Source organism: Capra hircus, chromosome 2 (genome assembly GCF_001704415.2).
Source record: "Capra hircus breed San Clemente chromosome 2, ASM170441v1, whole genome shotgun sequence".
In the NCBI taxonomy this organism is placed as follows: domain Eukaryota; kingdom Metazoa; phylum Chordata; class Mammalia; order Artiodactyla; family Bovidae; genus Capra; species Capra hircus.
Window position 1 is genome coordinate 113,761,282 of NC_030809.1, and position 27,083 is coordinate 113,788,364.

At 39.9% G+C, this 27,083-nt stretch overlaps 1 protein-coding gene across 1 annotated transcript in view; it reads right to left on the reverse strand.

Annotated features, from left to right (window-relative positions):
* Nucleotides 1-26,323, reverse strand: part of OLA1 (Obg like ATPase 1) — a 165,714-nt gene extending 139,391 nt beyond the window's left edge. The window contains exons 1-3 of the mRNA XM_018064821.1: nucleotides 26,146-26,323; nucleotides 24,460-24,560; nucleotides 6,752-6,895 (exon numbers count right to left, since the gene is read on the reverse strand). Of these exons, the coding sequence (XP_017920310.1) occupies nucleotides 6,752-6,895; nucleotides 24,460-24,560 (245 nt within the window). The 5' untranslated portion in view covers nucleotides 26,146-26,323. The remainder of the gene's footprint in view (nucleotides 1-6,751; nucleotides 6,896-24,459; nucleotides 24,561-26,145) is intronic.

Here is a 27,083-nt window from a genome sequence, read left to right on the forward strand (position 1 = left end):
CTGCTTTACAGATTTTTGTTGTTTTCTGCCAAATATCAATGAATCAGCCGTAAGTATACAGATGTCCCCTCCCTCTTGCATTTAATCACCATGTGGGTTTTACAGCCCCAAAGTGCATGTAATGATGTGAACCAATTAACAGAATAGTAACAACCTAGTTGTTAACAACTGCAACAGAATAAGACAAGGTCAAGTATCAGTTAACACAAACTAGAAAACAAGTTAACAGAACCAGTCAGCCATGTAAAAAAGGAGATTAAAGCATGAGTAAATAAAGGTACTTTCAACATCATATGACAAAGGTGTACGGCATACATATGTATATCCTTTGTCAATTTTCAGAACATGCACTTTTCAGAATATCAATTTTACTACATGATAAAATAAAACATAAAGTTCCACTATTATCTACATGGAAAATGAGTATGTTAAAAATAACTGTTCCATAAAATTTTTTTATACAAATAGAAATAGTTGATAGCTCTTACCAGCAAATCCACAAAAAACATACATGAGATATGGTTCAGTTTTTGGTGGATACTGTGGTTGCCTCACCAGTGGTGTCCTCTGCCCTTCCCTTGGGGACTATACTGACTATCACTTGGCTAGCCATCCCTCCCCAGTGTAGCCCAGAGGTTTGGAGAAGCTGGCTCTATACCTAACTCTAGAAGGGGCATGTTCAGTTCAGTTCAGTCGTTCAGTCGTGCCCGACTCTTTGCAGCCTCATGAACTGCAGCACACCAGGCCTCCCTGTCCATCACCAACTCCCGGAGTTCACCCAGACTCACGTCCATCGAGTCAGTGATGCCATCCAGCCATCTCCTCCTCTGTCGTCCCCTTCTCCTCCTGCCCCCAATCCCTCCCAGCATCAGAGTCTTTTCCAATGAGTCAACTCTGAGCATGAGGTGGCCAAAGTACTGGAGTTTCAGCTTTAGCAGCATTTTGTCCAAAGAAATCCCAGGGCTGATCTCTTTTAGGATGGACTGGTTGGATCTCCTTGCAGTCCAAAGGACTCTCAAGAGTCTTCTCCAATACCACAGTTCAAACGCATCAATTCTTCAGCGCTCGGTTTTCTTCACAGTCCAATTCTCACATCCATACACGACCACTGGAAAAACCATAGGCTTGACTAGACAGATCTTTGTTGGCAAAGTAATGTCTCTGCTTTTGAATATGCTGCCTAGGTTGGTCATAACTTTTCTTCCAAGGAGTAAGCGTCTTTTAATTTCATGGCTGCAGTCACCATCTGCAGTGATTTTGGAGCCAAAAAAAAAATAAAGTCTGACATTGTTTCCACTGTTTCCCCATCTATTTCCCATGAAGTCATGGGACCAGATGCCATGATCTTCGTTTTCTGAATACTGAGCTTTAAGCCAACTTTTTCACTCTCCTCTTTCACTTTCATCAAGAGGCTTTTTAGTTCCTCTTCACTTTCTGCCATAAGGGTGGTGTCATCTGCATATCTGAGGTTACTGATATTTCTCCTGGCAATCTTGATTCCAGCTTGTGCTTCTTCCAGCCCAGCGTTTCTTCACAGCCTTGTCTAACTCAGTGAAACTATGCCATGCCCATGGGGCCACCCAAGATGGATGGGTTATGGTGGAGAGGTCTTACAGAATGTGGTCCACTGGAGAAGGGAATGGCAAGCCACTTCAGTATTCTTGCCTTGAGAACCCCATGAACAGTATGAAAAGGCAAAATGACAGGATACTGAAAGAGGAACTCCCCAGGTCAGTAGGTGCCCAATATGCTACTGGAGATCAGTGGAGAAATAACTCCAGAAAGAATGAAGGGATGGAGCCAAAGCAGAAACAATACCCAGTTGTGGATGTGACTGGTGTTAGACGCAAGGTCCAATGCTATAAAGAGCAATATTGCATAGGAACCTGGAATGTCAGGTCTATGAATCAAGGCAAATTGGAAGTGGTCAAATAGGAGATGTGCAAGAGTGAACGTCGACATTCTAGGAATCAGCAAACTAAAATGGACTGGAATGGGTGAATTTAACTCAGATGACCATTATATCTACTACTGTGGGGAGGAATCCCTCAGAAGAAATGGAGTAGCCATCATGGTCAACAAAAGAGTCCGAAATGCAGTACTTGGATGCGACCTCAAAAACGACAGAATGATCTCTGTTCGTTTCCAAGGCAAACCATTCAATATCACAGTAATCCAAGTCTATGCCCTAACCAGTAATGCTGAAGAAGCTGAAGTTGAACGGTTCTATGAAGACCTACAAAACCTTTTAGAACTAACACCCAAAAAAGATGTCCTTTTCATTATAGGGGACTGGAATGCAAAAGTAGGAAGTCAAGAAACATCTGGAGTAACAGGCAAATTTGGCCTTGGAATACGGAATGAAGCAGGGCAAAGACTAATAGAGCTTTGCCAAGAAAATGCACTGGTCACAGCAAACACCCTCTTCCAACAACGCAAGAGAAGACTACACATGGACATCACCAGATGGTCAACACAGAAATCAGACTGATTATATTCTTTGCAGTCAAAGATGGAGAAGCTCTATACAGTCAGCAAAAACAAGACCGGGAGCTGACTATGGCTCAGATCATGAACTCCTTATTGTCAAATTCAGACTGAAATTGAAGAAAGTAGGGAAAACCACTCTACCATTCAGGTATGGCCTAAATCAAATCCCTTATGATTATACAGTGGAAGTGAGAAATAGATTTTAGGGTCTAGATCTGATAGAGTGCCTGATGAACTATGGACTGAAGTTCGTGACATTGTACAGAAGACAGGGATCAAGACCATCCCCATGGAAAAGAAATGCAAAAAAGCAAAATGGCTGTCTGGGGAGGCCTTACAGATAGCTGTGAAAAGAAGAGAGGCAAAAAGCAAAGGAGAAAAGGAAAGATATAAGCATCTGAATGCAGAGTTCCAAAGAATAGCAAGAAGAGATCAGTACGTTAAGTGCAAGCAAATTCATCTACATAATTTCTTACACCTAAAACTATCACCCATATGATAAATATTAAGTACAGTAGCATAGGTATGAGTGGAAAGGCCCTGAATTTGAAGAAGACTTCAGCTCCTGCTTGACATTAACTATCTGTGTGACCTTGGACAAATCATTTTACCTTCTTAGATTTCCATTTCCTTTTATGAGGAAACAAGACGGGTCAATCTACAGTTTTGAGATTCAGTTTTCTAATGGAAATCAGTTTAATTCTGATCCTTGATTTAAGGCCATGATAAAGGTTTAAACCATTAATACCATATATCAAAAAACAAAAACTTGAGCCCTTATTCAAGGATTTTTTATACACATGAACCAATGATTTTTAAGACTACACTATGTTTTTAGATCTTATGAAATTTAGATCATTGTCAATGTCCTGATTATAATGGTTTACTCTGGCAATGCAGGAGAGTGTCTATATTTAGCAAAAAAAATTGAAGAATTAAAGTGCAGTGTGGCATCATGTCTGCAACTTATTTTGAAGAGTTCAGAGAAATTTGAGTGAAACCATACAAGCATTCTACATATAATTTTTTAGCTCACATATAAAATTGAAATCATTTAAAAATAAAATGTTTTTAAAAAGGATACAGAAGCCAGCTTGAGGAGTCAATGTGAGGGATATAATTTGAGCTACGTCCAATGATTATAATAGATTACAACAAAGTGAGTAACAGCGATAGGAATAAATACACGAATGAATAAATGAAAACAAGAAAGCTGTTCTTACAGCAGAATGCCATGTAATAAATGAAAAAAAACTGATGAAATTTCAAAATCATCATGTGACAATCATCACAGTAATAATTTGTCAAAAATGAACAGATGCTAAAACTAGAGGATGAAAGTAAGAGAATGAAATGAGTTTGGTAGATACTTTACAGTTGGAACTCAAGAATTTCTGACATATTGGACGTAGAGGTGAGCAAAGTAAAGAACCCAGAATAAATCTTGGGCTTTAACTTGAGCAACTAGAGAAATAATAGGGGTATTTACTGAATTATAAACGTCTTGAGGAAGCACAAAATTGACACAGGCAGGGTGAAACCAAGAAGTTCATTTTGGGCATGTCAAGTCAGAGGCACCTGTTTAGTCATCTAAGTGTCAGTGTCAAAGAGGCAGTTAAGATACATGTCTGGAGTTCAACAGAGTTCAGGACTGGAGATGAAATCCTGGCATTTACCACCACGTTCAAAATAGTGAGAAACTAAACGCAAACAAAATCTCAATAGTAGGGAAATGGCAAATAAACTGTACGCACATTCATATAACATAGTATTAAGCATAAGTATTATATTAAAAATCATTTAAGTCTGTATTCTTACTCTAGAAAAATATTAATAATACCCCAAGTAAAAAATATCAAAAGTATGGAGGTTTCTACCTCCAAAGTACTTATATTTATTATATCAAGACAGAAGCATATGTGATTTTTACTCCTCTCTTTATACATTTCCATACTGTGAATTTCCTATAATAAAACTGTATTATCTTTTTTTCTAATTAAAAATATACTATTTAGGTTGGTACAAAAGTAATTGTTTTTTTGCGTTGGAACTGCAACTGATATTGGAATACATTCTTAAATAAATGTGGTTATGCTATAGATCATTTTAATGTGCAATTCTTGCTTTATGATTTTTGCTAATGAGTTGTTACTTGCTGTTTCTTTTATATGTATTTTAGACTATAGAAATGATGTGAGACAAAAAAACAAATCCAAGCGTTTTTCTTACTCAAGTTCAAAATGGGCCATAAAGTAGCAGAGACAACTCACATCAACAATGCATTTGGACCAGAAACTGCTAATGTATGTACAGTGCAGCGGTGGTATAAAAAGTTCTGCAAAGGAGACAAGAGCCTTGAAGATGAGGAGCACAGTGGCCGGCCACTGGGAGGTGACAACGGCCAACTGAGAGCAATCACTGAAGCTGATCTTCTTACAACTGCACAAGAAGGTGCCGAAGAACTCGACGTCAACCATTCTACAGTCATTCAGCATTTGAAACAAATTAGAAAGGTGCAAAAGTTTGACAAGTGGGTGCTTCAAGAACTGTCCAAAAATCAAAAACATCACCGTTCTGAAGTGTCATCTTCTCTCATTCTACACAACAACAATGAACCATTTCTCTATCAGACTGTGACAAGCAATGAAAAGTAGATTTTATACAACAACCAGCAATGACCAGCTCAGTGGCTGGACCAAGAAGACGCTCCAAAGCACTTCCTAAAGCCAACCTTGAACCAGGAAAAGGTCATGGTCACCGTTTGGTGGTCTGCTGCCAGTCTGATCCACCACAGCTTTCTGAATCTCAGCAAAACCATTACACCTGAGAGGTATGCTCAGCAAATCAATGACTCATCAAACTGCAATGACTGCAGCTGCTGCTGCTAAGTCACTTCAGTCGTGTCCAACTCTGTGCCACCCCACAGACGGCAGCCCACCAGGCTCCCCCGTCCCTGGGACTCTCCAGGCAAGGACACTGGAGTGGGTTGCCATTTCCTTCTCCAATGCAGGAAAGTGTAAAGCGAAAGCAAAGTCACTCAGTCATGTCCGACTCCTAGTGACCCCATGGACTGCAGCCTACCAGGCTCCTCCATCCATGGGATTCTCCAGGCAAGAGTACTGGAGTGGGGTGCCAGTGCCTTCTCCCAGTGCCTGCACCAGGCACTGGTCAACTGAATGGGCCCAATTCTTCATGACAATGCCCGACCGAACACTGCACAACAAATGCTTCAAAAGTTGAATGAATTGTTCTACAAGGTTGGCCTTATCTGCCATATTCACCTGACCTCTTGCCAACCAGTACCACTCCTTCAAGCCATCTCAGCAACTTTTTGCAGGGAAAATGTTTCCACAACAAGTAGGACGCAGAAAACGCCTTCCACAAGTTCGCTAAATCCCAAAGCACAGATTTTTATGCTAAAGGGATAAACAAACTTATTTCTCATTGGCAAAAATGTGTTGATTATAATGGTTCCCATTTTGATTAATAAAGATACGTCTGAACCTAATTATAATGATTTAAAATTCAGGGACTGAAACCACAATTACTGTTGTACCAGCCTAATAACTTCTTTGTTAGAAAAACTTTAAACAACACAGAGAAATATAAGAAATAAAAAATGAAATTCCATTCTAAAAATTCCATTCCTTAGAGAGAACTATCAATTAGTTTGTGATCTTCAGTTCATACATTTTCCTATGAATACACACATACATGTATACTTTTACATGAGTGGAATCACATAATACAGACTAATTACTCCCTTTACTTCACACTCCCCACAAAAATATAACCGCAATGTTAACAATGGATGTATCCTTCCTTACCCTTCTCCAGGCTCTATATTACTTTAAAGTGAAGTCGCTCAGTCGTGTCAGACTCTTTGTCGGACTGTAGCCCATCAGGCTCCTCTGTCCACGGGATTCTCCAGACAGGAATACTGGAGTGCGTTGCCATTTCCTTCTCCAGGGAATCTTCCCGATCCAGGGAACATCACTTTAATAATCACCCCAAATAATGGCAACCCACTCCAATGTTCTTGCCTGGAGAATCCCATGGACAAAGGAGCCTGGCAGGCTACACAGTTCACGGGGTTGCAAAGAGTCAGACACCACTGAGTGACGGAGCACTCATAAAACAACAATTCTGAATTAATTTTGAAAAAAAAATTAAAACACATGATTTTAAATGCACACTAACATATATATACTTAATCTATACAGGGCTACCACATGAACAATGGCATAAAGATTTTTCTTACCTTGCCGGTTTGTGGTACTGGCAAAGAAAGTCAAATCTCTCATCAGGCACAGGTACTCTGCTCTCATTCGGATCAATAGTGCAGAATGGGAAGTTTTCTGCTGAAGCTTGACTATTCGTTAATACATTGAAGAAGGTAGATTTCCTAAAAGGAATAAAAACAACTTCAATCAATTTTTAGGCTAACACAGAAAAATTTATCCTACTCTAATTTCAATGCTCAAATAAAATCCATGAGGGTTATAAAACAATCTGGGGAAAAGAGGGAGATACATTTTTACTAACAGAAATGAATTAAATTTACAACGGTGCAGCTCATGATTTACAATTAAGTTATGCTCCTATCTCAGTCTATTTAGAATGTGAAAAACATTTCCCCAAAGAATCTTTGTTATAAATAACTAGTTTCACATCATACCACAAAGCCTATATATTTCATTCCTAAAGTTGCTGGAACACCAGTATCATTTCACCTGTATCTAGTATAATTTCCTCTGGCATAAATGTAGCGAGGTATGTATTTAGTTAGGTCAATTACTTTCCAAGCATTCTGAGTTGGGAAACAGATGCTAACTGCCTAGTAGGAAATAAAAGTTTGGAGCTCAGACTCCCTTCTACTTGTTAATGCATAAAGATTACTGGTAGTCTAGAACTGTGATCTGTGGATTATGAAGGTAAAAATGCGAATTTTTTCCAAAGTACAACTTTAATCAAGAAAAAAGCTAATAATAAATAACAGACAGAGAATGCCAACTTGTACTACTATTCTCTTTTCTCCAAACACTTCTTTAAGGTAAAAATGTCTATTAGAGGAGATCTAACCCTATACTCATCAGCAGTTTATACCTGTTACAGTTAGTTCATATGATTGAACTTTTAAATCAGAGAACCACTTTTTTTTTTTTTAACCTCTGAGACCCTTTTAAAATAGTAATGAACAAAAGGCAACGTGGGAGACTCACCAAAATACTACTGGTGAGAAGTACAATTCTCACCAGTACTACTATTGGTGAGAAGGCAATGATATATTAACTTGTACCTGCCCATCGGTCTTTAAAATACAGCTCTTATATCCCATTCAAACTAAATATTTTGGATTAAAGTAGAGAAGTTTCCCAAAACAGCCATTTAAATCATTACTGGTTACTTAGAGCATCACTGGTCAAATCTGCTTGCCTATAATAACAGACTCAGCTGAGAATTTAAAGGCATGCACCACCAGTCCTCTTTCCAGATTTGGTACAGGTTACCAGAACAATCTACAAGTTCATATTTATCAAAAAAGTAACTAAAGGGAATTCCCTGGCAGTCCTGTAGTTAGAATTCTGCACTTTCACTGCTGAGGGCATGGATTTGATCCCTGGGCAGGGAACTAAGATCTGCAAGCTGTGCGGTGCAGCCAAAAAATAAAAAATAAATAAAAGGTATTGTATATCTGCAATAAGAATATAGCAAAATAATGGTACAATAAAAATATTTTAACCAAAATTTAAATATATTAATTAATCCACTTATGAGACATTTGTGCCTTTCTTGGAGGACCAAAAAAAAAATGCAGCTGTATTTCTGGATACTGTAGATAAAAAACTGCTTGTTGCTATTACCACAGGTTCAGTAACTGCAATATAAAAAGGCCATAGGGAGTTCATGGAGTTATTTTCAAATTTATTGGTATTACTATCTATCGCATTTTGACTGCCTACCTGGACAAAAATATGTCTCATAATAAAGAAATAAAATTAAAACATATTATATAACAAAAACATAGAAAAGAAAGTCCCAGTATCTTTTAGGCCAAAAGAATTCTTACATGCATCAACTAAACTTGGACGACAGCTCCATTTTCACAGATCACCTCCTCTCGGCCAGGATTTTAAATTTCACAAAGCCCAAGTCATCTATATTTTCCAATAGCTTTGTAAGTACAAAAAAAGAAAAAGAAATTTTCTAAGGATTATTAGTATAGGCTTTGGTGGCAAGCTAAGACATTTTGATCAATTCAAATCTATTAAAGAAAAGCCTTGCAAAAGCACAGAATTTTAAAGTTTTGGCTTAAATGGAATCGTAAAGCCTATAAGACTTTTTGGTGAAATAAGGACTTTACACACACACACATGCACACACACACGCACGCACACACACATTCAGATCCCTTAAGGTTATTATTGAAGCTTGAAGGTATAGGAAAGGTTCAAAATTGTAGGGATCTTAATGCAAGAAGAGGTTTACATAAATATTACTTCAGCAATGAAAGGAAATATTATTTCTTTTTTCATAAGAGGAGCTAGACTTAACGTATGCTTCCTCCATTTAAAATCTATTTTATATCTGAAGCTATATACTTTACTGTAATAGGTAAATCTGACTGAATATGTTTAATCTAAAATCTTACACAAAATTATATTATGTATAGGGAAGTTAGGATACCAATGTAAACTCCGCCATTATTCTGAATTAACTATTTATAAAATATACATCCAAAAGCATGGAAAACGTAGAATTTTTTTTGAAATGTTTTTAATTTATATCAAGATTTATATTAATTAATTTATATTAAGTATATAAATATATATTATATATTATATAAATATAATTTATATTAAGTCATAAAAGATATAACTAAACTGTTAAAAAGTATCTACCTATTAGATACAGAAATAAAAATGACAGAAATAAATACCAATGTGTGTACACATGGTTAGTAAAATATCACCAGTAATAAATCATGCTGCTATTACACAGGCCCTCAATATAACACAATGAGAAAAGCACTTCACCTCCACAGTGTTCTTTCCAAAAGTCCATAGCATGATTCCTGGTATCAAAATACAAAACTATAGTAATCCAAATAGTGTGGAACTGGCATAAAGACAGACACATACACTAGTGGAACAGAATAGAGACCCCAGATATACAGCCTTCCATATACAGTCAAATAATCTTTAAACAAGGGTATCAAGAAAGGGGAAAAGACAGTCTCTTCAATAAATGATGCTGAGGAAACTGGACAGCCATATGCAAAGGAATGAAGACCCTTATATACAAAAATTCACGCAAAATGGATTATAGACCTAAACCTAAAACTATGAAACTTGCAGAAGGAAATGTACAGAAAAAGCTTTGTGACATTGCATTTGGCAATTATTTCTGAGATATGACACCAAAAGGACAGGAAACAAAAGCAAAATTAGGGAAAAAAAATGAAACTATATCAAAGCAAAGGACCTCAACAGACATTTCTCCAAAAGAAGACAAACAAATGGCCAAGAAACATGTGAAAAGATGCTCAACATCACCTATCATCAGGAAAATGCAAATCAAAACCACAATGAGGCATCACCTCACACCCAACTGAATGGTCACTATCAAAAAAAAACAGAAAATAAGACTTCCCCCGGCAGTCCACTGGTTAGGAATCCACCTGTCAATGCAGGGGACACAAGCTTGACCTCTGGTGGAAGATTCCACAAGCCATGGGGCAGCGGAGGCCATGTGCCACAACCACTGATGCCCAGGCGCCCTAGAGCCCCTTCTCTACCACGAGAAGCTACCACAATGAGAAGCCCGCGCACAGCAAATAAAGAGCAGCCTCAGCTCGCTGCAACTGGAGAAGGCCCATGAGTACCGACGAAGCCCCAGTGCAGCCAAAAATAAATAAAAAAAGAAAACAGTAAGTGTTGGCCAAGATACAGAGAAACTGGTACAATCCTGGTAGAATGCAAAATGGCGCAACTGCTATGCACACCAGTATGCAGATTCCTCAAAAAAATTAAAAAATTAAATTACCATGTGACCCAACAGCTTCACTTCAGGGTATTTACCCAGAATAATTATAAGCAGGATCTAAAGTGATATTTACAGACTCATGTTCACTGCAGCATTATTCACAATAACCAAAAGGTGGAAGGAACCCTAACGTCTACTGACAGAGAAATGAACAAAGAAAAAGATCACAGCACGAGAAAACATTAAAATGGAATTGAGGGTCATTATACAAAATACCTGATCGGCACTTTTCAAAACTAAATGAAAATTGTTGTGACCTTTGAAAGATCCATACTGGAAAAGAAAAAGGACATTAGTGGGAAAACTGGTGAAATCCAAATAAAGTCTATAGTTAATAGTAAATAAATAAGAAAAAAATCTATCTGAATTATATGAAGATACAGCAACAATGACCAGAATTCTGAAAAAGAACCTATGAAAATTAAAAGACTTAAAAGAAAGTAGATTAGGAAGTACTTTTAAGGCATACAAGTACTGTTGATAACAGGAAAAAGTGAGTAGGAGGGCAGATCTGTTGTCCAAAAGATTATTTTAAACATATTAAAAAAGAAAGCAAATAATTCCCAGTCTCAAATTTCCATAGACAAGCAGGTACCCTGGAATACTGACAGAAATAATAAGAGTTAAGTTCATTTAAATTGGTGAAATTTGCTTCCCCTTCTATTTATAGAACTGCTCTCCTGCCACAATCAACTAGGAAATCAGACAAAACATATGAAATAACAGTTTTCAAACAGTGGACAATATACCACACAGGACTGTGCTCCCTGCAAGAACAGCAAATGAACTAAGCTCTGAAACTGCCCTAGCTTACTGCCCAGAGGTGGTTTCAAAGCCACAGCACAGGAAGGGGGAACCAAAGGAACTTGGCAGTCGTGCCAAGTCAAAGAGACTGAGATGAGAGTTTTGAGAAGGCCAAAGCAGCTAGAATGTATAGGACAGTGCACTAGAAAGGAAGCTGCTGCACAGAGAGAGGGCTCTGGAGATCAGCAGAAGGCATCTGCAAGAATAAGGCTGAGTAACATTGTTCATGAGTAAGGTCAGTGTCCACAGGCCAGGGGAAAAATACCCAAGAGCAGCACAGCGAGCAATTCTCAGGTTCACACAGAGCTTAGAATAGTTCACATCCCTACCAGCTAGAACAGACAGAGATATAATAATGTAAGGGAGCTTGGGTAAAGTCCTCAAAGCCACATCTTAGTATAAGAGCTAAAGTAGCACCACAGCAAAAAAATACTATGAACCTATCTTAAGAAAATATAATAAAAAAGTCTCAAAAAAATCAAAAACTAAATGTGAGAACAAAGTCCAACACTCATTAAAGGGCTACTATAATTTTTAGCAAGCAACATAAAATCCAGCATCTAGAATCCAATAAAAAGTAAGAGGAATGCAAAGAAGCAGGAAAATAAAACATCAAAATCAGGATAAAAGTCAACAAACATAAACAAACCCAGTAATGATAGAGATGATGGTATTAGCAGACGAGGACCTTAATTAAGGTAAATGTTATAGATATTTTAAAAAATTTCTGAAGGATATAAAGGTAAATATGAAGACAATAAGGAATTAAATTAAAAGCTACCCAGGCAGGACTATGGTATAAAAAATATAATATCTAAAAAAATGAAATTGAAATGATACTAACTGCACAATAGACACTGCAGAAAAGATCAGTGAACATGAAGACAGAGCAACAGAAACCATCAAATGAAGCACAGAGGGGAAAACTGGACAAAAAAATAACCACAGCTTCAGTAGAATACTAATGAGAGGATTAACTAACATATAATAAGAATCACAGAAGGAGAAGAAAGGAAACAGGGAGAAGGGGAGGGAAAAGCATTTGAAGAAATACTGGCCAAATACTTTACAAAGTTAATGAAAATCATAAACTCACAAACCTAAAAATCTCAACATATCCCAAGCAAAAGAGGCATAAGAAAAACCATAACAATGCATATGAAAATCAAATTTCTGAAAACTAGTATATAAAAAGGAAATTTTAAAGAAAGTTATAGGGGGACAAAACACATTATGTACAGAAAAACCATGAAAACAATGACAACAGACTTCTCATTAGAAAGCTGAAGAACATGGAAGATACCCTCAATGTGCTGGAAGAAAAACTGTTCCTAGAATTGCCAACAAAAATCTTTCCGAAATGATGGCATAGTAAGCACATGAAAAGATGCTCAACATTAATAGGAATCAAGGAAATGCAATTCAAAACCACAATGAGATACCACCTCATGCTTTGGCTATAATCAAAAAGATGGTAACAATCAATGATACCAAAATAACAAATGCTGAAACTAAGATATGAAGAAAAAAGAACCCTTGTACACTGTTGGTGGGGAGGTGTAAATACTGTGGAAAACAATATGGAGGTTCCTCAAAAAACTCAAACTAGGGACTTTCCTTGTGGTCCAGTGGTTAAGAATCTGCCTTGTAAAAGCAAGGGACCTGGGTTTGATCCCTGGTTGGGGAAGTACGATCCCAAAGGCCACAAAGTAACTAAGTCTGCATGCTGCAACTATTGAGCCTGTGCACTCAGAAGCCAGCACACCACAGCCAGAGAGTCTATGCACCACAATGAAAGATCTCGAATGACACAATGAAAATCCCACATGCCGCAGCGAAGACCTGACACAGCCAAATAAATAAAGTATTAAAAAAAAAAACTATAACTACCATATGATCCAGCAATTCCACTCCTTGGGTACATACCCAAAGAAAATGAAAACACTAATTCAAAAAGATACATGCACCTCAATGTTCAAAGCACCATTATTTACAACAGCCAAGATATGGAAGCACACTGTGTCCACCAACAGATAAAGGGATAGAGATTATATCTCTCTCTCTCTCACTCACACACACACACACACACAGAGAGAGAGAGAGAGAGAGAGGAATATTACTCAGCCATAAAAAGGAAAGGGAGGGAGGGAAGGAAGAGAGAAACAAAGAGAAAGGAAAAAAGAAAGTTTTTGCCATTTACAACAATACAGATGGCCCTGGAGAGTATTATGCTTAGTGAAATAAGTCAGGCAGAGAAAAGATAAATACTTTTATCTTTTATGTTATCATGTCATGTATGTTATGTTATCATTTATATATGGAGTTTAAAAAACAAACCAGTGAACATAACAAAAAAGAAACAAACTCACAGACGAAGATGATGAGGAATGCAAAAAATATGAAAACTCTCAGAACAACTGTATAAATATCTGAAGTGAAATGAAACCGAAATGAAGATATAGAGAACAAAACAGTGGTTATCAGTGGGGAAAGGAAAGGGGATAACAATAAGACAAGAGCAGGGGAGTAAGGTATATACAAACTACTATGCATAAAATAAGCCATAAGGATATAGTATTCAGCACAGGGGATAGAGCCAATATTTTATAATAACTATAAATGAAGTATAATCGACAAAAATCTTGAATCACTAGGTTACACACCTCAAATTAAGATAATATTATAAATCAACCATACCTTAATTTTCGAAGTGCTTAATAAAGGTAATAACAAGCATTGGTGAGAATGTGAAGAAAGTAGACCCTACGTACATTGCTGACAGGAATACAGAATTACGGGCTCGCTTTGGAAAATAGTTTGGCAGTTCCTCAAATAGTTAAATACACAGTCACATACAACCTAGAAATTCCACTCTTAAGTATACACTCTAGAGTGATGAAAACATATGTCACACATAAATTTGTTTATTCCAAAGCTGGAGCAGAGAAAGTACAAATAAGCCTAGAGCACAATGTGGAGCCAGAAAGCAGAAGATACTGAAAAAATAGAGGACACATCAAAAGGTGTACTTGCGAAGGGCAAGGCTCCTGCTGGCCACACATGGGCAGTGTGAGCAACACAACACACAGCAGCAGTAACCCATCACAACCGACAAAGCAGAAACGGGCCCTGATGCAAGCGAATCGTTAAGTGACAGAAGGGGAGGCGCTTCTTTACAACAGAATTCTATACACCAGGATTTCCACTGTTCCTTCTGTAAACATATAAATATAGAAGGAACAGTAGAAATGTTTAAATCACCACTTGGTAAACACCACAATAATAACTATTTCAAACAAGAACCATTAATACATGCCATAATTGGGAGGCAAAAGTATGAGAGACACAATATTTACGTAATTTCAAAGCATCTTCCTACAACATATATTTATTAATTGTAATGGGAAATACAGAAAACCTTTCAGTGCAAGAATCCTGTCAGACATCTCCTTAGATAACTGATCAAAGTTAATTAACATCACTAGTATTAGGACAAACCAACATTATATGCTTCCTGATGTAATGTACTTAGAAGCAAATGTCAATTCTGCATCCAAAAGTATGAATTTTACCACAGGAAATATCAGAGAAACCTCAAGGTTTAAGGGCCTAAAGTAAATGGCCACCACTCCCCAAAAGTGTCAAGGATGTAAAGAAACAAAGTGATAAACTGTTTCAGATTAAAGGAAACTAAGGACACAGCTACTGTTATATGCAACATATACGTAACCCTGGACTAGATTCCACCCAAAAATGAATATTAGTAAGAAAATTGGTAAATCAATTTCCTAATTTTTATGACTATACCGTATTAACAGTTGGAGAATGTAAACAGACCTCATATAGGAATTTTTTTTTAAACTAGTTTTGCAAGCATAAAAATTTTAAATTGTGAAACTTATTGAAAAAAACAATTCTTATTTAACCTTAAGCAGAGTCACACAGACTGGGAAGAGGTAGTTCTAATACATATCCAACAAGGAATCCATATCCAGAATAAACAACATCTAATCATTACAAAAAAAAAGAAAAAAGAAAAAAATCCTTCACAGAAGATGACCAATAAACATTTTAAAAGATGCTCAAAATCATTAGCTATCAGAGAGATGCAAAACAATCATGACATACTATACTTGAAGTATGACCAAAATGAAAAAGAATGATAATACCAAGTGCCAGTGAGGATGCAGAACAATTAGAAATTCTACAATACCAGCACTATAAGTTAGAATAATATTAAATAATTTGGAAAACTACGTGGCAGTATCTACTTAAAGCTATTTAACTAGTAGGGGTGGGAAGTTTGGAGAAGAGGCAGGGTAAGTGGGTAAGTGCACCCATTCACCCAACAGAAATGAGTTCTTAGATCTACACACCAAAATATACGTACATGAAAGTTCAAATCACCTTAATCCATAATAGGCAAAAACTGGAAACAACCCAAGTGCCCGTCGCAGCAACCTGGGTAAATATCCTGTATATTCTCTCAGGCATAACATTGGCTTATAAACAGTGTCAGAGTGCATAATGTGTGATTCCATCTCTATCAGGCAAACTAACCAACATGGTGATATAAGCTGGCATGTGGTTGTCCTAGGAAGACAGTACTGGCTGAGAAGGGGCACAGGCAAGTCTGCTGGGGCACTGGGCTTCTTCTAGATCTTGATGTGGGCACTGGGTACATGCGTGAATTAAAACGTAAAAATCGGATATGTACATTTAAACTTTTCACATTTTATTGTATATGTTATACCTCAATGTAAAAAACAAAAACAAAAAAATCACTTGGGCAAAACAAAACATAAAGATTCACTATAGATAATGCTCTGACAAAAAGCCCACTTAAGAAGCCTCTGGAATAATTCAGTGGCAATGAAGATGTGAAAAAAACAGATCAGAGAGAGACTCGGGTACCAGGTCTACAGAAAAATACAGCTGAGGAGAAAGGATGCAAAGATAAATATCGCAAGTATCTGGGCGGAAAGCAGTATTACCACACAAGATAGGGAATATAACAGCAGGACTATAGAAAAGAGAACCCAACAGATGATTAAAATCAGGAGAGGATGAGACTAACCAGGGAGAACGGATGAGAGAGAAGACAGCCAAGGCAGGAATCTACTATTAAGAGAGCAAACAGAGGAAGCGTAGCAACCACAAGAGACTGCAGAAGAGCAAGACAGGTGGAGAGTTACAAACAGGGCCAAATAGGGCAGAGAAGTTAAAGACAAAACATGAGCACCAGCTTTCAGATCACTGCTGCATTTTGCTATAGTCTCTATCAAAACCAAACATTTTTAAAAGGCCTTAAATGACCTAAAAAAAAAAGTTAAAGTACACAATTTGTGATTTCCCTGTACCTTCACTTCCAAATCAGTTTCAAACTAGTTCATGCAAGCAATCTGCAAAAACAAGTAAGTCATAAGTGGAAGATACTGTTAAGAATTTTTAACTATAAAAGAAAAATATAATCTATTCCAAGGATAGAATACACATAATTGGTTATTTCTTATATATAATGTATATATAATAAAATACTACTCTGTATGAAGTTAGTGGCTTTTCTGTATACGAAATTTTTAATAATCAAATACTGGAAAAAAATCTGGCCAGCATGAAAAATAAATATATGCATAAGGAGTGAGTTATAAATTGAACACTAAGAGAATAATCTTCTGCCAGTGAGCTTCTTGAAGCAATCAAGAATAGAGCCTCAGGCTTCTCTTGTGGTCCTGTGGTTAAGAATCTGTGTTGCAATGCAGGGGACACTGGTTCAATCCCTGGTCTGAGAAGATCCCACATGCCTTGGGGCAACTAATAAGCCCGTGTGCCACAACTACTGAACCCACTCGCTGCAACTACTGAAGGCCACAAGCCTTAGAGCGCATGCTCGGCAGCAAGAGCAACCACTGCAAAGAGAAGCCACACACTGCAGCTAAAGTGGCCCCAGCTGGCTGCAAAGACAGAAAGTCCATGCACGGCAATGAAGACCCAGAGCAGCCAATAGATAAACAAGAAACAAAATACATATTTTTTAAAAAAGGAATGGAGCTTCTTCAGTAAGAACAAGAAGCAAAGAATCAGCCAGAAAGACCTCTCCAGGAAACAAATGGGTGTCATACAAAACTATACTGGAGAAATAACAGAATGCAGCAGATTAAAGATGGCCACACATTCTTTGCCACTCCTCCCACCAAGAAACTGGTCTATTTCCCTTCCCTCCTTGTCTCTGGGCTGGTGTCATGACTTGTTTTAACTAAAAGAAATAGGTGGAAGCATGTTGTACCACCGACACATCTTCTCTCTCTTGGGAGCTAGCCACCATGCTATAAAAAAGTTTGGAGATAACCTGGAGAGACAGAAGCCAAGTAAAGGAAGGCAGAAATGACCCAGACTTCCAGCCAAGCCTGATAAGGCCCCAGCCCTGTCAGTATGGCCACTTGAACCCTCCAATCCTGACTGGCCACCAGCTGAACGCAGGCACATATAGGATCTGAAGTGAGACTAGTAGCAAACTCTCCCAACTAAGCTACAGAACCAGGAGAAATAATAAATAGTCATTGTCTTAAACTACAAGCTTTTGGAATGGTTTGTTACATAAAACTAGATAACTAAAACACTGAACATAATTATTCTGCAATTTTTTTTAAAGCATTCCCTACAGTGTTTTCCTCAACAACAGTACATAGCTTTGAAAGAATCTGTAGTTGGTCTCTGGCGAATTGGAAAACAGCAAGTCGTAGGAACAACCAAAGGACATTCCCAGAAGTATCAACTAAGCAAGACAAATAGTCCCCTAAGGCAGCTGTGTGTGCTGGAACAGAGTGTACAGTGGTCCCCCAATTTTCATTCTCTCCTCCTTTCACAGTAACAGATTTTTTAACTGATCATCTGTCCATCAAAATAAAGACTACATTTCCTAGCCTTCCCTGAAAAATTCTTATGACTAAATCTGGACAAAGGAATGTACGGTGTGGCAGCTTACAGGAAAAAAAAGTCCACAATAGACTGCAGGGCAAGTCATTTGGCCCTTTGACCTTCTGGATAACCAGCTGTCTGGAATTCACAACACTTTGGATGATGAGAACGAAAGGCCACTCCCTTAGGACTGCCAAGGCACAAAGTGCAAGGAGCTGGGGTTTCTAAGACTCATACAGCGAAATCAATATACCAACCCATGACTGCTAAATTTATTTTTACATAAAAAAGAAATTTCTATTTAGGTTGTAGTTTTGGGGGGGTTTTCTGACACCTGCAACTGAAACTAACCACATCTCATGCAGTGACAGCATCAAGAAGAGCTGTCTCATGACGGAATATCAAATTGTAGTTTCTCAAGCAAAGACAATATAATGGAGCAAGGACAGTCTTTCCAACAAACAGTGCTGGAACAACTGGACATCCATATGCCAAAAAAAAAAGAATCTAGATACAGACATTACACCATTCACAAAAATTAACTCAAATGGATCACAGACCTAAATGTAAATGCAAAACTAAAAAACTCCTAGAAGTGAAGTTGCTCAGTCACTTCCAATTCTTTGTGACCCCATGGACTCTATAGTGGAGAACGGACTCTATAGAGTCCATGGACTCTACAGTCCATGGAATTCTCCAGGCCAGAACACTGGAGTGGGTAGCCTTTCCCTTCTCCAGGGTATCTTCCCAACCCAGGGATCGAACCCAGGTCTCCCGCATTGCAGGTGGATTATTTACCAGCTGAGCCACAAGGGAAGCCCAAAACTCCTAGAAGATACGGAAAAACTCAGATGACTTAGGGTATGGCAATGACTTTTCAGTACAATACCAAAGGCACGACCCAAGAAAGAAATAGTAAGGTTTGCAACCCCATGGACTATAGCTTGCCAGGTTCCTTTATCCATGGGATTTCCTGGGCAAGAATGTTGGAGTGGGTTGCCATTTCCTTCTCCAAAGGACTGTCCCAACCCAGAGATTGAACACGTGTCTCCCTCACTGGCAGGCAGATTCTTTACCACTGTACCACCTGGGAAGCCCAATAAAAAGGTAAACTTATTTAAAACGAAAAATTTCTGCTCTGCAAATGCAACATCAAGAGAATGAGAAGACAAGCCACAAACTGGAAGAAAATACTTGCAAAACACATATTTGATAAAGCAGTTATCCAAAATATACAAAGAACTCTTAAAACTCAGTAATAAGAAAACAAACTAATTAAAAAATGGGCCAAGACCTTGACAATCATCTCACCATAGAAGATATTCATATGGCAAATAAGCGTAAGAAAAGATACTTCACAATGTCATCAAGGAAATGCAAATTAATAATGGAATACCACTACACCTATTAGAATGGCCAAAATCCAGAACATTGACAGCACCAAATGCTGGCAAAAATATGGAGCAAAAGGAACTCTCACTCATTGCTGGTGAAAATATAAAATGATACAGCCACTTCAGAAGCTTCTTATAAAACTAAAAACATACTCCTGCCATACAATCCAGCAATCATATTCCTTGGTTCAAATGAGTTGAAAATTAATATCCACACAAAACCTACAGGTGGATATTTATAATAAGTAGTTTTATTCATAACTGCCAAAATTTGGAAGCAACCAAGATGTCCTTAAGTCAGTGAATGGATAAAAAAAAAATATGGTACATCCAGACAATGAAATACTATTCAGCGCTAAAAAGAAATGAGCTATTTAAGCCAGGAAAAGACACAGAAGAAACAAATACATATTACTAAGTAAAAGAAGCCAATCTGAAAAGGCTACATACTGCTCGATCCCAATTTCATTCTAAAAAGACCAAAGTATGGAAACAGCGAAAAGATTAGTGGTTGAGCAGGGTTCGTAAACAGGCAGAGCACAGAGGATTTTCGGGGTAGTGAAACAACTCTGTGCGATACTATAATGGTGGACAAAGGTCTTTATACATTTGTCTAAATCCATAGAAGGTAAAGTACCAAGAGTGTACCCTACAGTAAAGTATGGACATTGGGTGATGTGTCAATGAGGTTCATCAATGGTAACAAATGGGCCTCTCTGGTGTGGGATGTTGATAAGAAGGGACGGACATGCATGTATATGGGCAGGAGGTATATGGGAAATCTCTGTGTCCTTCCCTCAAAGCTGCTGTGAGCCTAAAAACAAAACAAACAAGCAAGCAAGCAAAAACCTTTAAAAAAAAGTGTCAGTAGTGTCCCCCAACATCCTCCAAGCCTTATACCTGCAATGATATACTTGCCCAAGAAGAGCTCATTTATAAAGGGTCATTCAGGTAAGAAAAAGGAGAACAAACCTGGAAATTAAATTTCCATATTTTTGTTTTAGTATTCTTTCTACTTCATTTCACTAAAAGCGGCCATCAAAACATGTCCCCTTATCACTAAACCTACACATGGCATCAAGGGCAGAAAAACTACCCCATTCACAAACAATTACTGAGTGCCTACTAAGTTCCTGGGCTTCCCGAGTAGCTCAGGTAGTAAAGAATCTGCCTGCAATGCAGGAAACCCAGGTTCGATCCCTGGGTCGGGAAGAACCTCTGGAGAAGGAAATGGCAACCCACTCCAGACTCTTGCCTGGAGAACTCCATAGACAGAGGAGTCTGGCGGGCTACAGCCCATGGGGTCGCAGAGAGTCAGACACAACTGTGTGACTAACTTTCACTTTCTTTTTCACTGTCACTAAGTTCCTAACACCAGTCTGATGCTGCTGTTGCCGCTATGTCGTTTCATGTCCGACTCTGTGCGACCCCATAGACGGCAGCCCACCAGGTTCCCATCCCTGGGATTCTCCAGGCAAGAACACTGGAGTGGGTTGCCATTGCCTTCTCCAATGCATGAAAGTGAAAAGTGAAAGTGAAGTCGCTCAGTTGACTCTTTGAGACCCCATGGACTGCAGCCCACCAGGCTCCTCCGCCCGTGGGATTTTCCAGGCAAGAGTACCAGAGTGGGGTGCCATTTCCTTCTCTGAACACCAGTCTAAGTGCTAGAAATAATAACAATGAACAAGAACAAGGCTATCCTTGCCTTCATGGAATTTAAAGTATAATGGGAAGAGGGTGGGGACATCAAACATTGATTAAATTAGATAATATATATAATGTGCCCAATGATAGGCATATAGCAAGTAAGTGTTCAAATAAGTATCAGCTATTGTTACCTATAAATATTACCTCTATATTTTTAGGTAATCAGCCTTATGGTTACTAAAAAGCAAACCTTTTTATTCATCCAGTTCTCTAAAAACCAATAGATTCTTCAGATGGTTTCTGCACTGTGCTTAGGCGCTCAGTCGTGTCTGACTCTTTGCGACCCCATGGACTGTAGCCCACGAGGCTGCTCGGTCCATGGGGCTTCTCCAGGCAAGAATACTGGAGTGGGTTGCCATGCCCTCCTCCATCGGTTTCTGTACTAAAGGTCCTTAGTTTTTAACTGTCCCCTCTCCCCAATCCATTTCTGTGGGCCTATCCAGAGGAAGACAGGCTCAGTCAGATTTCCCTGCACGGGAACCGGCATTCCTCTGGAGAGGCAGCAGGTGATGAGCACCACCCAGAGGTCCATACCTCCGGTCCATACTCAGAGGCTCATATGGCTGGGCTCCATGCAGACCCACCTCCGCCAGGCTATCCAAGCTCCTGTCCTTACTGAGGCTTGGCCATTCAGCTTCCTCTTCAATGCTTTTCTTCCAGTGTCTTTTTCTTGCTTAAAACAACAAGAATTTGTGCTGTTTACGAAGAACCCTAACTGATACAGTTAGGCAATGTAAGATCATTCTATAAAAAGGAGTGTTCATAGCCAAACACAATTGCCAAAACTCATCAAACTGCATTATTAAAGTGAGTGAATTTATTGTTTATGAAGTATATGTCAACAAAACTGGAGAAGTCTTTAAAAGGATAAATAACACATTTAATAAAATATTTTAGGTTATTTTCATATATATTGACATTATGCTCTATGCTAAAAAACTCATTTAGGAAATACTTTTTAAGATGGACCATTTTAGGACTTCCCTGGCAGTCCAGTTGGTTAAGATCTATGCGCTTCCACTTCACGGGGGATGGGTTCAAACCCTGGTCACGAAACTAAGGTCCCACATGCCATGCAATGCAGCCAAAATAAAAGGGAAAAGTTTAAAGACAGCCATTTAAAGCGTTTCCACTAAAATCAAGCGGCATTAACTGCAACGATTCTAGAATAAGAGAAGTATGTTAGTATCTAAACACTATGTCTTGCTTACTAATGTAATAAAGCTCACAGCATACATAATGACCATACCTTGCTTTCAAATTTATTGACAGCACCCCTACAGTACTTTGCTTAATTATTGTTTTGCTTATATTCCCACTCTCTATTTAGTCTTACTTTGCAAGCAGCCTATATCACAGCAGGAAACCCCCTCAAAATGCAAACCTCTCCAGCTCCAGTTGAAATTAGGACAGCCACACTTGTCATGTCTTACATTACAAGAATTTCAGAACTGCCTCACTTGGTCACACCATGCTACATTCACTAGGCAATCTCTATGACGGGGGTTCCAAGGAACACATCAAAGAACACGGTTGTCCCACCTGCCAATCTTAAGCCTAACTCACATTCCAAAACATCTTCTGTCACCTTAACAAATCCTTATTGAATTTGATACTCCTTAATACACCCTAATCATTTCTGAGACATTTTTGTATTTTAAGGTTAGTAAAAGGTATTAAAATAGAAGGGCAAATAATGAAAAAATAGACTTTGAACATCCAAGTTGCATGTGCATCAGTTCAGTTCAGTTCAGTCGCTCAGTCGTGTCCAGCTGTTTGTGACCCCATGAATCACAGCACGCCAGGCCTCCCTGTCCATCACCATCTCCCGGAGTTCACTCAGACTCATGTCCATCGAGTCAGTGATGACATCCAGCCATCTCATCCTGGAGCGTCCCCTTCTCCTCCTGCCCCCAATCCCTCCCAGCATCAGGGTCTTTTTCAATGAGTCAACTTTTCACATGAGGTGGCCAAAGTACTGGAGTTTCAGCTTTAGCATCATTCCTTCCAAAGAAATCCCAGGGCTGATCTCCTTCAGAATGGACTGGTTGGATCTCCTTGCAGTCCAAGGGACTCTCAAGAGTCTTCTCCAACACCACAGTTCAAAAGCATCAATTCTTGGGCGCTCAGCTTTCTTCACAGTCCAACTCTCACATCCCTACATGACTACTGGAAAAACCATAGCCTTGACTAGATGGACCTTTGTTGGCAAAGTAATGTCTCTGCTTTTCAATATGCTATCTAGGTTGGTCATAACTTTTCTTCCAAGGAGTAAGCATCTTTTAATTTATACAAAAAAACCCCACAAATATTTCCTAATTACTGTCTCACTCGCAATAAATGATTCACTTTAATTTTAAACACTACAAAACTCAAACTTTTATTCCCACAACTTTCAGATTTAACCACTTTATAACAGATACCCTTTTATCGTACAATTTCCAATATTAAGTTCAAATTCATCACCTACTTTTCAAGTAAAAATTCAGTCATCTTATCCCTGATCTCCCCAAGAATCTAATCAAATTTATAATGTGGGTTTTTTAAACTATTTCCTAAAGTATCCTACTGTATGGCCTTTGGTAACCAGCCTAGGTATCCTACATAGCCAACCAGCGAGAAAATCTCAACTACTCTGCTGCTGCTGCTGTTGTTAAGTCGCCTCAGTTGTGTCCGACTCTTAGCAACCCCATGGACTGCAGCCTACCAGGTTCCTCCACCCATGGGATTTTCCAGGCAAGAGTACTGGAGTAGGTTGCCATAAACTACTCTAATTCCACATAAATTCATAACTGTGTCTCCCAACAAGGTTTGGGGCAAACCAGTGCTGTTCTGGCTCAACTAGATGTTTCAATTCCCACAGATTCTTCCTCTGAGTTCAGCAAAACAAACAATGTAAGCTAACTCAAGTTTCAATACAGTATCTGTGTAGAAAACCAAATAAGATACATCTAAATGAAAACCTTGCTTTGCAACAGAGTAATATTCCAGTTTCCTGGCCTCTTCAATTTAAATTTCAATTACCTCCAGAGCTCCCCTTTGTACCACAGGACCAAAATATTTACAAAAGGAAAATGTGAAAAGGCCAATATTCACCTACCCAACATTTGGTAATCCAACAATACCAATTTTCAAGGAGGTTCCAAATCTTCCAATGATTGGGGGTGGTTTAATTCCATCACCTCCCTTTTTGGGGGGCATCTGAAATGTCAAAACAAACATACATGTGAACAAAACATTTTACTATCCCCATTGACCAAAAACACATTTCATCACACAAAATATATTATTGAATAATAAAGAATAAACTGTACTGTATATGTTAATTCAAAACCAACACACTTTATTTTTCAACAATATAAACAGAAAAGTTGTTAACAGATTTGACTATGATAGTTGTCAAAGCAGTCACCCCTGAGAAGTCCTAGAAAAATTGATCTAAATATATGTGGCGCCAGGGATTCCCTGGTGGCTTCACCTGCCAATGAAGGAGACACAGGTTCGATCCCTGATCTGAGAAGATCCCACATGGTGAGGCCCAACTAAGTCTGTGAGCCACAAATACTGAGCCTGAGCTCTAGAGCCCAAGAATCGCAACTACTGAGCCCACGTGTCCCAACTACTGCCTAGAGCTCCTGCTCTGCAAGGAGAGAAGCCACTGCAATGAGAAGCAAGTACTTCACAACTAGAGAAAATCCAGAACAGCAAGGAAGACCCAGCACAGTCAAAACTAAATTTAAAATATGTAAGTAAAATAAAAATATGTGGCACCAGAAACAAAAAATAAACCTTAAGCTGCCAATCTTCCATTCAGACTGTTCACAAAACACTTTTTTAACCTGAGGTGTGGTTACATGAATGAAGGCATTTGGAAGCAGGAGCACAGATAAGAGTGTCAAAGAAAATCCATTTTAGAACCACTAGCAACCGAGTCACCTCCCACCAAACCATTCCCCCTTAATCTGGAACCTACTCTTTCCCATTTCGCACTGAAACACCACGTTTCACGGGAAAGAACACTCGCCAACATCAAGGTCTTTCCAACAAGTTTCTTCCACCTTTGGCACTGTAGGTACGAATCCTCAGACCACAGAAGCAACGAACGGAATCTACCCTTTGATTACTTCTCTAACCCTTTTTGTTTAAAGGTCGAAACTTTCTGAGTCCCTGACAATCTTGCTCCAAGTTTCTCCGCGCGGAACTGACCCCACTTCAGTACTGCAAACTGAACTTAAGAGGACTGCTAACCTCACGTTTTATAAGCTGGGAACTAAAACTGTCCCTATCTTCTGGCTCCAGCTGAACCTCCGCGGGCCACGCTGAGGCCCCGCTCATAAAGTGATAGTCCAGCCTCTGATCCTTGACCCCGGAGGCCCAGGAATCTCCCTTCTAGGATCTTAACTCCCACCAGTTGCCAGCCAAACCCCAGATCTCCGAAGCACAGTTACATGGAGGAGACTCCAGTCCCCTGGCCTCCTACCGAGGGGTGGCCGGCCGCCCAGCCAAAGCGGAGCCCCTCCAAAAACCCTCCCCCTCCGGATGGGGCCAGTGGCCACCCCCGCCTCGGTAGGAGGCTTTCCCCAGAACGTGCCGGGTGAGGCGTGGGCCGCTCTCGCGAGGCGCGGCCTAGCCCAGCAACGCCTCATTCATCCACACGCTCCACGCCGCCGGCTGCCCTCGCCCGGTGCCGGCCACCCGGCCCTGGCCCGACGCCGGCCTCAGAGCAACGGTCGGAGGGTCGAAGACGCGGCTGGGGGCGCGCCCGCAGGCTCCCTGAGGACCTCACCGTGCTCGGGGCGCGCGATGACACGGGGTCCCAGCGGCAGCGGGAGATGGGTCCTACCGGCAACGGGAGGCGGGGAGGAAGGAGGAGAGAGCGCAGGCCCGGCCCCTCAGCCGAGCGGCACGCACGTCGGCGGCGGCGGCGGAACGGGCGGGCCGGGCGCCGGGCTGCACCTGCGCGCAGGCCGCGCGCCCCGCCGCGCCCCGCCCCGCCCCGCCCCGCGCGCGCGCCCGCCCGGCCCGTTGGTCCGGCCGCCTGGAGGCGGGAGAGAGTGGGAGGAGCCGCGCGGCACCCGGGCGGGCGGGAGCTAGAGATCCAGCCCCGCCGCCTGACCCCGCGGTACCCCCGAGAGGCGTCTTCCGCCCTCCCTACAAGTGGGCGTCTCGGCCTGGGATCTCCGCTTCCTTCCCTGTGCGTGCTCTGCGTTGCCAGTACGCGCACATTTAAGCCGCCGGACCTCGAACCACCCTCGCCTGAGCGCCTGCCGGCAGACGGGTCGACTCAGGTCTAGTAATTAGCCGCGCCAGCCCTGCTTGGCTGCCAACTGAGTCATCAGGGACCACGGCCCCAGCTCGCCTTCTTTTTTTATAACTCTTCACTCAATCTGATGATAAGAAGCTGGTAAACTTTCTTAAAGGAAAAAAAAAGGACTAAAGGAAGCCTGTGATCTAAGGAGTCCTTCGTTGCCTTAATTTATGTTCAGGAATTTTACAGGCACAGAATCCCTGCATAAGTTTAACACAGCCAATATTCACACACACACACACACACACACAAACACATCCTCCTTTTCCTCTGGAGGGTTAAGAGCAGGGACCTTTAGAATTTAGGAAATGTAGGTTTCAATCTGGGTTCCACTACTCATAAGAGTTTATACTGATGGTGAGTACAAAGTGTGGGCTATTTAGCTTCCTTCTGTTTCATAACTACCCTGTACTCAG